The sequence below is a fragment of the Schistocerca americana genome, chromosome 10 (genome assembly GCF_021461395.2).
Source record: "Schistocerca americana isolate TAMUIC-IGC-003095 chromosome 10, iqSchAmer2.1, whole genome shotgun sequence".
Taxonomy (NCBI): domain Eukaryota; kingdom Metazoa; phylum Arthropoda; class Insecta; order Orthoptera; family Acrididae; genus Schistocerca; species Schistocerca americana.
The window spans coordinates 67,073,536-67,086,649 of NC_060128.1; the positions used below are offsets into that span (position 1 = coordinate 67,073,536).

Here is a 13,114-nt window from a genome sequence, read left to right on the forward strand (position 1 = left end):
ACAGACACTTTGTCAAGTATCAGAGATATGTGAGAATAAGATTAACGTACCAAGACCAAAGGAACTTCAGATTGTCAATTGTAAATAGCATCCGGAATCAAGTTAAGTAATTTTATGCTTGTTATTATTTTAATAAATGTGTGTGAAAATTAATCAAGTTCTGTTTAAAGTTGGTCACCATCAATCTGCTACTCTAAGCGTGGAAGTGGCATTTCTATCGTCTGACGTAACGGCAGAAGATAAACACGCCACGATAAGACCACGAGACATATTGCTGACAGTCGCCTACTTCATTAGAGCGACAAGTCAAATAATCTGATGGTGTATGTACCGAAGGTCTTACAGTAGGCACACCACAGTAACTCGAATACGAAAAAATTCCTCTCTGCGCAATCATGCACAGAGGAACAATTCGCGCCTTAGTTCTCGCGGGATGTGTCCTAACTCGCCGACGTCCAAGTCGAAGTCCGCTCCCTCCGAAGACGATGTCCAAGACGATGGCTGAAGGCGAAGTCCTCTTTCTCCACAGTTCTCCCGTCTTCCACGCGTACGAAAACGGGGCGGAAGAATACTCAGTTTCGCTCAATGCCGAACGCTGAACATCGCCAAAATCCCTCCGACGCCATTTTTGAGATCCTACCCAAGGTTCGCGTCGGTCAGATCGCCCCTAGGCAAATTCCCGTCTTCGCCACGTGTTGCCCAGCACAGGTGGCTCCGGATGCCGGGCTATCACCAAAAGCGCCGGCCGGTGTGGCCGAGAGGTTCTAGGCACTTCAGTCTGGAACCGCGTGGCCGCTACGGTCGCAGGTTCAAATCCTGCCTCGGCCATGGATGTGTGTGATGTCCTTAGGTTAGTTAGGTTTAAGTAGTTCTAAGTTCTAGGGGACTGATGACCTCAGAAGTTAAGTCCCATAGTGCTCAGAGCCATTTATCCCCAAAAGCGCCGTATTGTCCCGCGTTTCCGGTGACCGCTATCTGCCGCCCACGGCGGCCCGGCGACCTACGGCCAGCTGCAGACTTTACATTCCACAGTTCTCAACTTCGACACTTTTCACCAACGCTGTAAGTTAGTAACTTAATCGTGCAGACATGTAGGGAATACTACTCGAGAGTGCCTCATATTCAACATAAGTCAATGAAGTCATGACCTGATGCCCTTGCCACTCCCTTTATTATTAATACTAATGTTGACAATCTAACACGTAAGTGCCCAAATCCTGGCACCTTACAAAACATCTTAAAATGAAAAACGAAACGAACTCTAAACACCGAACAGATATTCATTAAAAATGTGGTAGAAGAAGAAACTTTAAAAGGAAAAACTGAAACGAAGAATAATGTAAGATCTTTTAATTTTTTCATTTGTATCTATAATACTAAATTGAATAAAGCTTTATGATTATTTATCTGTGTGGTGTGCGTACTGTAAGACCTTCTGTACACACACCATCAGCTTATTTGACTTGTCGCTCTAATGAAGTAGGCGAGTGTCAGCTATATGTCTCGTGGTATTATTGTGGTGTGTTTATCTTCTGCTGTTAGGTCAGACGATAGAAATGCCACTTGCATGCTTAGAGTAGCAGATTGATGGTGACCAACTTTAAACACAACTTGATTAATTTTCACATATATTTATTATAATAATAAAAATCATAGACATTATGTAACTTGATTCTGGATGCTGTTTACAATTATCAATCTGAAGTTCCTTTGGTCTTGGTACGTTAATCTTATTCTCACATATCTCTGATACTTTACAAAGTGTCTATAGATTTCTCTTCATGGCTATGTACAGGAATATGGTAATCTTATTAGGTGCAGACTGAAACTTGACTATAGACTGCTACAGACTAATGCAGACTGGTACAGACTGGTGCAGACAAATGCAGACTGACTAATCGGAGGTCTGTTCACTCGTTATAATATCTCGCGCATTCAGGTATCACTACGCGAGTGTGATCCGCGAGGAGAAAAGGTTCTACGCAATCTCATTGGCTGCATTACATATTAATACGCAAATCGGCGGAACCAGAATTTGGTCCGTCTCTAAGGCAGCGCCATCTCGTAGTGCGGAGACGGACGAGCGCTGCGCCTGCGCTGTTGTGCTTAGCGGGGCGCGCTCTAGTGGGAAAGTTGTGTACGCGCTGAGTATGCGGAACTATGTACACAACAATCTGAGTCCAGCACTCACTTTCAATCTGCCAGAAAGTTACGTGCCAAAGTTCTAAATATGGACTCCTGGAAAAGCATCTTCGCTCAGGAAATTAGTCACTGACGTTGCAAAACCGTCGCAAGGGCTACAGTTGTTTTTGTCCAGTGTTTGAGTTCACAGTGCATTTTTAGTCGAATTTTCTTAGCCAACAAAGAGTACAAAACAGACACGTGGGGTAAAATTGATCATGTCTTGTTATGCAAATCAGAAACGGTTTAATTGATTGAAAGTAATCAGTTGAAAGTACCCAGAATAAGTAAGCAAAATTAATAAATTCTGGGCATTTTTTCCGAATATTCGTAGCCAAATGAAGAAACATTATTAGTCATTTCAGGAATACTGAAATATTCTATGTGCAGCTCCTACAATCTGTGTAAAAAGCTGATGTCTTGGAGGTCCAGATATTTTGCACGCAAAAAGTTACATTCATGACGAAATTGTGGAGTTCTTTCTTTCGCTATGAAAAAAATAAGATATGAAATGATAGTATAAAACGAATCTTCGTTGATTTCTCTTGATCTCTATACCGTTAATAATAATAGAATATCAATTTTAATTTAAATATATTTCATGCTTTCTGAACAGAATTTGAAAATAAGAAAAAATTGAAAATGAAAAAGGGCTGGTCAAATGTAAAATGATCTGTCTGAAAGTACGAAATAAAATTCATTAGAGAAAAACTGACAAATGTCGTTTACACCACATGATTTCGAGCCTCATTCAAATCCACGCCAAATTTTTCTGTATTCCTTTTTTTATTATTCATTTCGCAATACATTTGACTGCCTGTTAGGAATTCTTTTCAGAAGCATTTCTTACTAACATAGAATGAATATTAAGTCCACTAAGACACTAATGAAGTTTGTCTTATTGGCTCGGTTGATGCATAAGAAACTGGCTTAGCACTTGTTACAGTCATCAGTTGAAAAATTACTGAGCAGTCAGCTGTGGTGGATCTGAAATCGACATACTGTTCCATGCTGTTACTCCAGAACTGCGTCACGTTATCCTGAAAAATACTAAAAAAAGATAGCTTCCACTCGCATTGCGGGGCGCAGAGGTTACAGAATATTGACTCCAAAGTCTTTAACTTGAATGATTTAAACGCTGCCCACCAGCAAAGTTTACAAACGATATGATATCATCGACAAACATAATCATAGCTCATTAAATCTGCGCGAAATATTTATAAATTACATATGCAAACGTTCCTTGTGAATCACGCTATCTGTCAGTGAAAGCCGTATCAAAATCACTGCACCAGTTCGTGAAATTAGCCTTCATATACAGACAAGTGCTGGGGTACTATAAATTATACAATTGTATAGATTATAATACTGAATGTTATTATGATTAATGTGCAGTTTTTGAAAATGCAAGTGATCAACAAAGACAATATCAAGTTCAACTGACAATCTGTGAGTATTAGCTTAAGGCACGTTCTCTGGCTTGTTCGTCCCGCAAAGGATATGGAAATTGCTGCTTGTCGCGAAGTGTTGATACTAGCTTGTAATTGACATTACTAACGAACACAAACCATGATTTAAGAATAATTTGTGCGCTACGAGTGAAACTATGGAACAAAATAGCTGCAGCCAATGACATCAGTGCGACTTGAAGATTTTACTGCAGAACTACCTTCAGATATCTCGCCACATTCAGTATATACTTGTTTCCATCTTTTTATTCTGACATATACATAACGACCACCAAAATGCTATGAACTTCTGTTAAACAACTATTTCATGAAGAGTCCCTAGGCGACTTTTAACTGCTAATGGGAAAAATAAATATTCTACCATTACGAAAGCGCCTAATTACAAGTCCCTTAAGACACGAAACAATACGAGAGCTAAAGTGAGTCGGAAAAGTCATGCATGGTAGGACACACCAAGAAGTGCACATTAGTACTGCATGAAATCGATAATACAGAGGATGATATGAGACGGATTTTATCCCAGTTCAAATGTTTCTAAGTGTCCTAAAATACATTGTGTTTACTCCATTTGCAAAGCTTTTCCATGAGGTATAAACTGTAGAAAAAAGCGGCTTTTTTTTAAAAAAAACGTAATTTTTGTAACAAAATGTATCGTCAGAATGTGTATCAATCTGTGTTCTTAAATGCTTTAATCGGTTTCTCAGTTTTTTACATGTCATGTGGACATTGTCAAAATAAATAAAGTAGTATCCACACTTAAAATTCCTGTCAAGATATAATCACTATATATGTACATGTTGCAAACATATTTGCAGTTACTGTTAGTCAGAAAATTTTGTTTTCTTTATTATCCTGCGAGAATGTAAATTGAGCAGGCGTGCTGAAAAGAAATACCTTATTATGTGAAAATTCTTACAGCTTTTCAAATGAAGCAGATGTTATTGACATTCCACATCTTTATCGTTTATGTCTACATATTTTTTTCTCAACATAATCTCCCTGGCGACGAACACATTTCTCCCAATGTGAGACTGGTTTGTTACTACCCTCACTGACTTTGTTGGCAGAGTCACAACCTCACTTCTGCTTGCACCGCTTCGTCACTATCAAAGTGAAGTCCTCGAAGGCATTCTTCAAATTTTGGACACAGATGAAATTATGATGGCGCAAACTGGGGGCTCTATGGAGAGTGATTGATGGCAGTGAACCCAAGACGTCGGGTTGTTCGAAATGTCGCAGCGCTCATGTGTGGTGTGGCATTGTGATGCTGAAGAAGAGGGCGATCCAAGTGTGGACGAAGTCTTAGAATTCGAAACTCGATTTCAGCACCGACGTAGTTACGTTACACGTTGTCACGTTAGACGCTAGAGCTCGGAGCACTCTAGTGGCGGAGGGATGCAAACATGTAGACATGAAGAATAAAGGTGTACAAAGCCTTAGGAGTTTTCACATAAGAAATTCGGAGGCGTTACCTTAGACCATGCCACCGTATTACTACCCACGTATAAACGTCAAACGTAGTGTTCTGATATGTATAATTTCGTCCACCCGTCTTGTTTATGACGTTTGAGCTTGTGAACTAGAGGGTGTCCGGGAAGTAGGTACGAATATTTAAGTGCTATAGAACATGCAAAATTGATTGAAAATGTAATGGGTTTCTCCTCCTCCTCTTTTTTTTTGTTTTGCTTTTTGTTTTATACGTCAAAAATTATATCCCTCATATGACCACCCAAGGCCACACGGCAACGAGCAATGAGTTAATTTGTAACACCGCACCCGTCACTTGTCTGGCTTTGGTGTGTGTTCACCCCAGCTAATTGACTAACAGATCAACAGAGAGTGCAAAACTGCCGCAATATCGGATAACGCAAAGAAAGTAATAAGGCTCTGTGACTTCTGATTGAACTATGGTGGCAGTGTTGACATTAATGGACCCAGAATTGGCCACTTTTAATAAAAAAGAGGTGCACATTGATGTTATATTCAGCTATTGAACACCAGATGCAAATGTTGAACATAAAATTAATTAAGAAAGTGACTTGGGATTCCAACTATTTGATTGAAAACAGACACAGTCGATTAGCACAAATTTATTTTAACTCATGACCTTCAATCATCACATTACATGACTCTCCTAACAGGCAGTGGGAATAAATTGCGTTTACGTGGAGTAAAGCGCGATAAATGAAAAGTAATTCCTATCGACTGACCCAGGTGTAATGCGAAGTGCGAGAAGAACTCTACAATACATGACCCATGAAACCCTCGTGGGAACTTTGCCGATGTGATCCAACAAATTAATCAGTGGCCGGAGCGGGCGCAATATCACCGAATACAGCGTGGCGGAGCGGCGTCGTTGTGTGGACGTCGGCCGACCTCGTGGTGCTGCAAGGCTGCGCTCGTCTATTCACTCCTAGCTATCTTGCTCAGTACATAGCTGAACCAAAACTTTCTATCTCCAAGCTCAATCGTTCCATTTGCTAAGTCGTAAACTGCAGAGATGCTCACTCTCTCTCAGGCAAGCTGAGTAAAGAACGCCACGTCCGCACTCTAGGCAAGCTGGGAACAGAAGACCTCTACGGAGACTTCTGTCAGTTTGCTCTTCACCTCTGTTTCCCCTCCCCTCCGACCAATGTCTGCTCTGGGAAGTGAACAAATTCCCACAAAATTTCCCTTCCTCTCAACTTCTGCTATTTAGCTCCTCCCAGGCCACCCATCAAGGTTAGCGTCTGCGCAAAACATCAGTTTTTCCGAAATTCTGACTCCCAGGAGAATACTTCAAATTCTTCGGTGTTACGTTCCCATCAGAGGCCGGCGTATTTCATTCTGTCGCTCTTCACCTGATTTACTTCAGACTCTGCAGACCGTGAATTCAGCGTGAAGCTGCTATAGTCACGAACACACATATTTTGGCCTCTGTTGACCGCTCCACCATAGCTTTCACGCATGTTTCACTGAAAATGGGACGACGGACATTTATCAACAGGCGTACACCAGCATGGGGTCAACCAATCCCTCACTGTCACTCACCTTAAGGCGGCTGGAGGCCGCGCCCCGTTACTACTTTCTCAGAGCTTGAGCCGCCCTAAGCTGCCTATTGTCGCTTCCCTTCGCCGCTCCCCAGCCGCCTGCGGTCAACTCTGAATACTTACCTTGGATAAACTAGCCTCCAGTAAACTGATGTGTTTCCACAAAGTTTTCATGTCATGTGAATTACTTTAAAACCATCACCCGACAGTATTTATTCCAATACGTCCATACTATATCCTCTACAAGATACATTGTGCCTTGTCAGTCATTTTTGTTCAGCCCTACTGTTCGCTCAACGTGAGTTAGGTGATCTTTAGTGACTTCATGTAAGGGGCATAGTTCTTGCCATCTTACAAATTGAAGTTCTCAATGATGCGTTCGCAAACATCTGGAGGAATGCCATTAATAATCCTTTTAATTTCATCCTTCAGTTGGTGTATTGATTGTGGTCTGTTCACGTCCACTTTTGATTTCACAAATTTCCATGAAAAAGTCACAAGGCGTAAGATCGCAGGATACTGCCAGGCCATTGCTGGTTGCCACACAAAGAGACATTTTTTTGATGAAACTTTTCATTCAGCTGAGCAATGAAAAGTCCTTTTGATCAATAGGAGGGAAAAGCAACCAGAAAGCATGTTTCGGTACAGGCCGCCGTTAACAGTGACGGCAGCTGCCTCATCATTTTCAAAAAAGTACGGACCGATCAGTCCTCCTGCAGACCAGAACCAGCACCACACAGCCGTGCGTTGTGGACGCATCTCGTCTTCCACAGGCACTCGCGGATTTTCGCCACCCCAAATTCCGCACTTCTGCTTACTGACGTACGTACTGAGGTGTAACAGCGCCTCATCTGAGAAAATTATGCCTTTTGTGAAGTTCTCGTTCTCCGCTTGTCGAGCCAAGACCCACTGAGGAAATCGATGTCTCTTTCCATGATCTGCTGGCTTCAGCTCTTGCTTAAAATTAATCTTGTACGCAAGCATCTTCAGATATTTTGAAAGTATTTCATCCATTGAACTGGGTGATAAATTCCATTGTTGAGCTCGTCAGCGAACTGATTTTCTGCGGCTTACGGTCACACTATCACACACGTCGGCCATGTTTTCTCGCGTTCGAGGAGAGCGTTTTCTTAACGTTTGAAACAGAACCCGTGGTCTCAAATTGCCCCATCAAATTTCGAAGTGATGATTCGTTTCGAGCAGCATTACGTCAGAGTGGCTCACACAATTCACGAAGGGCTGCCGCGGGATTTTCACTGTTTTGTAACAACTTTTTAACACTTGGATACGTTGGACGGTTGTCATCTGCTCCCTGACGAACGTAAACATCAGAAAACGATGTTCACCAAACAAAAGCTATCAGGCTACTAGTGCGAAGGATTGCAGATAGCAAACATGAAAAAACCACGGCTGCCAAACGTCACATGGCGAAATGGCGTAAAATTCAAATTCGTCCTTAATTCCTGGACACCTCTTATTAGAGTAGCCATTTTACACACTAAAGGAACCCCACGTAAAAGACAACGCAAATAGCTAAGAAGCGTACAGAAAACACACACACACACACACACACAAATTAAAATGTAAAATAAAAATCCAAATTTGGCGCCAAGCTCACTGGTGTACAAATGAACCCTGATTGGACTCGGGCACACAACAACCACGATTACAGTGTGGTTTGGTGAAGTGTTGAGTGCTTTTTATGACCAACTTTCAGAAAATATGTGTTATATTTACGTGTGCTTCACAACACCTCATCAGGATGCTGACAAAAATGAGCTTGCCACCCAAGAACGTAAGTAAAAACGAATACATGTGTGAAATATCGCGACAAATTAAATTACGTTTAAAGCATAAAATGGTAGGTTAACTCCCAAGAAGGTTTCTCATCCACATTGTTTGGCTGCAGATGACAAGTCACCTGTAAGAAATAATACGCAAGTGGTCCTGCAAAACTATGCAAACCGGATGTAAAAGTATTAACTAAAAGAAAGAAATTGTTGTTTCAGCTAAATATTTCCGTAATTTTGTAATCATGTGGTGAAAATGTTCGCATTACAGGCTGAATAAAACACAAACCCACTGGTGATGGTACAGAGGCGCTGAAGCATGTTTGGGAACGTGTAGAAAACGGTGTTTTGCATAACTGGCGAACCTATCTTCCAACAATTTTAACTGGAAAAAAATGGTTCAAATGGCTCTGAGCACTATGGGACTCAACTGCTGAGGTTAGCAGTCCCCTAGAACTTAGAACTGCTTAAACCCAACTAACCTAAGGACATCACACACATCCATGCCCGAGGCAGGATTCGAACGTGCGACCATAGCAGCCGCGCGGTTCCAGAGTGTAGGGCCTAGAACCGCTCGACCAACCAGGCCGGCTTTTTAACTGCAGACAGGAAAAACACAAGGAGGTGCAAATCCATTTTATGAGATTTTTCACTCTGCAGCGGAGTGTGCGCTGACACGAAACTTCCTGGCAGATTAAAACTGTGTGCCGGACCGAGACTCGAACTCGGGACCTTTGCCTTTCACGGGCAAGTGCTCTACCCACTGAGCTACCCAAGCACGACTCACGCCCCGTCCACACAGCTTTACTTCTGCCAGTACCTCGTCTCCTGCCTTCCAAACTTTATACAGAAGCTCTCCTGCAGCGTGAAAATCTCATTCTGGCAACATCCCCCAGGGTGTGGCTAAGCCATGTCTCCGCAATATCCTTTCTTTCAGGAGTGCTAGTTCTGCAAGGTTCGCAGGAGAGCTTCTGTGAAGTTTGGAAGGTAGGAGACGAGGTACTGGCAGAAGTAAAGCTGTGAGGACGGGGCGTGTGTCGTGCTTGGGTAGCTCAGTCGGTAGAGCACTTGCCCGCGAAAGGCAAAGGTCCCGAGTTCGAGCCTCGGTCCGGCACACAGTTTTAATCTGCCAGGAAGTTCCATTTTATTAGTACTAGACAAAGCTGCTGCTCTCGTGGCGCACCTGGTCCCAGAGTCCGACGTTGCCCGGCGCCTCCTCGCCGTCGCCGATGTCGGGCAGGTAGAGGAAGCCGAAGGCACCGACGCGGTACTGCATGGAGGCGACGATGACGTCGCTGGTGGCGGCCACCAGGTCCGCGCTGTACACCTCCAGCGTGGAGGTGCCGCTCATGTAGCCGCCGCCGTAGATCCACACCAGCATGGGCACGCCGGGGGCGGCGCCGGGGGCCGGGGGCGCGGCGTGGCGCAGCCGCAGCCGCTGCGGCACCCAGATGTTCAGGTACAGGCAGTCCTCAGACACGTTCGTGTTCGGGTTCCACATCTCCTCGCCCTCGAAACCTGCGGGCACACCGGCCAGGCCGCCTCTTACAACTGACGTCTCGTAATTAGAGATGGGCAAAACTGTTCTTTTCAGAGATCAGATCAGAACTGTTCACTCCCTGAAATGAACTAGGTCTTTTTCATGACTCACCACTCATTCACAATAGAAAATAAATGGAAGGCACATTGCCCTTTAAACTTGGTTTATTCCAGTACTATACCTGTATTTTGATCTTATTTGATCCTATTTTGAAGTAACACAGATAATGTGTAAGAATTTTGTATTGTTTATTGAAATTTCCACGATATGACAAAGTTTTTGATTATCGAGTTATTTTGCACTATCGTGGTTTTTTGGGTGATCGGAAAATGTTGTAACTTGAGATTTACATTAACAATGTATTTGGCTATAATGTATTAAAATTTCATTAACCTCGTACAAATACATCCGGAGCCATATATTTTTAAAGTGAACGTTTCCTTCCGAAGACGCCCAAAATCGCAAAATCCGTACTACAATTAGAAAAAATATATAAATTTGACTGTAAGACCAAAGTGCTGCATATAGCCTTACACAGAATAAAACAAGGAAAATATTGGTGTATCACATTTTGTGATACGTTTATTGGTTCGCTCGTAATTGAAGTGTAAATTCGAGTGTTCATAATAAAAAATCCTATTGTAAGAGGAGTCATCAGAATCCTCATCTGATCAGTTTAAACAAATAAAAATAAAATAAAAACAAATGATGTATACATAACATAATTATGTAATATACATATCGGTATTAGTATGAAGAACAATTTCCAGTATAGACGAACTCCGATGCAGAGGCACTGAGTCAAGCTGGTCGAGCCGCGAGCTGTATTGCTGCGTGAGCTAAGACTGCAGAGACCAGAGTGACACCTGAGTTCCTTTGCTCAATGCTCTGGCTGGAGTCGAGAACGGTGGGGTGAGTGTTGAGCGGGCGAGTTCCAAGGGTGGGGGGAGCGGTGAACGGCCACCACTCACCCGCTCAGAGACAAATCGTCCGTTCTCTTGCGAGCAGGTTGTTGCAAGTAGTTCTTATGTTCTCCGCTAGGAGAACTGTCCTGTTGCTCGCATCAACTGCCCAGAGGGCAGGACGTGCGACTGAAACGATCGCTGACTGAGTGCGATGTAAAGTTAAGCTGCTCCAGACACTGCACGCGGCAGAGGAAGCACAACAGAGACGGTAAGGCATATGTGAAACACAAAATCCAATGGGGCACTGCACAATGCAGGCAGCCAAGGCAGAAGCAGGGCAGAGGCCGGCGCTGGCTGTGTTGTGTGGCGTGCAGTGTGCTCTGACCAGCAGAGGCCCCACAGGTCTGCTCCATCTCTCTCTCTCTCTCTCTCTCTCTCTCTCTCTCTCTCTCTCTCTGCTGTGTGAAACGTTTGGAGCTACCGTTCTTTTTTTCTGAATCACTGATTGTTCACTCCTTTGAAAGATTCAACTCTATGAATCAGTTCAGGAGCGGATCCCCCATCTCTACTCGTAATGTGGCAGGACTGGAAATCACTAAAAAGGCACGAGTATTGGCGCGGAAATTAACACTGTCGGCTGGAACAGTTGCTCACAATATACTAAATTGTTCCATCACGTTTCGGGAGTGCAACCACAAGAATTCTCCTTCTAATATTTCGGCCGTATAACATTCAGCCATACTGAGAGTGAGCCGCAAGACTGCCGCTCCAGTTTCTTTTCTTCATTGTTATTTTAACACATTATACAAAGGTAGGCCGGGAGCGGCAATATTACGCCACTCTTCGGCCACAGATAATACATAGAGAAACAAGGACGACATAGAAAAACGAAACATAATGATGGATGGTTGGTTTGTGGGATTAAAGGGACCAGACTGCTACGGTCATAGGTCTCTATAATGATGGACAAAAAACAGTAGACACATGAATAAAAGACATGGAGCCGTTCACCGGTGTAGTAAAAAAACAAAAAACAAAGAAAAACAAAAAAAAAACGTTCAGCACTTGTACAGGAACACTGATAACTGAAACGATGGAGCGTGGGCGGTGAAACACTAACACACAAAGAACTGATGGCGATGATCTCCAGTGCGCGAATGTTCACTGTAGGTGTGCGAGTCTGGGGACCTGCCAAAGGGGAAGAGGTGGGGGAGGAGGGAGGGGGGAGGGTGAAGAAGCCAGTGGCAGATGAGATGGGAGGGGGAGGAAAGAAGGTAGGGGGGTAGGGGAATCCCAGGGGGGAGGGAGGAAGAGAGCAGGGAGAGAGGGTGCCACACAGGGTGTGGTATGGGAAGATCAAAGTTGGTAGGAGGGGTAGATGGAGCGGATGAGGGTATCATCAGGGAGGGGGAGATGGTGGAAGCCACCTTGGGCGAGGGTATGTGGAGAGTGTGGAGATGGAGAGCAGGTGGGACGTGGGAATACAGGCGCAGCAGCAGACAGAGGTGGGAGAGGATGGGAGAGATGAGCGCGTGAAGGGGATCAAGTTTATTGGAGGTGTAGAGGATCCGTATCTGTTCGAGGAAAAGGAGGAGGTGCGGGAACGGAATGAGGTCATACAGGATCTGCGCAGAGCAGGGCAGACGGATGCGATAAGCGAGGCGGAGCACATGGCATTCTAGGATTTGAAGGGATTTTTAAAAGGTAGGAGGGGTGGAGATCCAGGCAGGATGGGCGTAGCAGAGGATAGAGTGGATGAGGGATTTATAGGTGTGGAGGATGGTGGAGGGGTCCAGACCCCATGTGTGGCCAGAAAGGAGCTTGAGGAGACTGAGTCGGGAGCATGCCTCGGCTTCGATAGTCCAGAGATGGGGGGTCCAGGAGAGGATGACGCCAAGATACTTGAGGGCGGGGGTGAGGGTGATAGGACAGCCATAAATGCTCTTATAGAAGTCGAGGAGATGGAAGGTAGGGGTGGGTCTTGGCCACTCCAGTGCTCGCTTCGTCCCTTTACACTCGTGTACCGCGGAACTGCATATGTGGCCACAGATGCAAGTGCGCCAGAGACGTTGGTTGGCGGCAGAGACGCGCACAATGCGCGAGTTACATCTTTGACTCCGCAGTCGATCTGTGTTGGCATGTCGATATATCATTATGAGCTGCACTGTGACGGCGTCTTTGTGAGTTTGTTACAGCAAGT

General features: G+C 44.2%; 1 protein-coding gene across 1 annotated transcript in view; it reads right to left on the reverse strand.

Moving 5' to 3' along the window:
- Nucleotides 1-13,114, reverse strand: part of LOC124552681 (acetylcholinesterase-like) — a gene marked incomplete at its 5' end in the record, with an annotated part of 512,360 nt that overhangs the window by 395,510 nt on the left and 103,736 nt on the right. Inside the window, one exon of the mRNA XM_047127002.1 lies at nucleotides 9,653-9,987. Coding sequence (XP_046982958.1) covers nucleotides 9,653-9,987 — 335 coding nt within the window. The remainder of the gene's footprint in view (nucleotides 1-9,652; nucleotides 9,988-13,114) is intronic.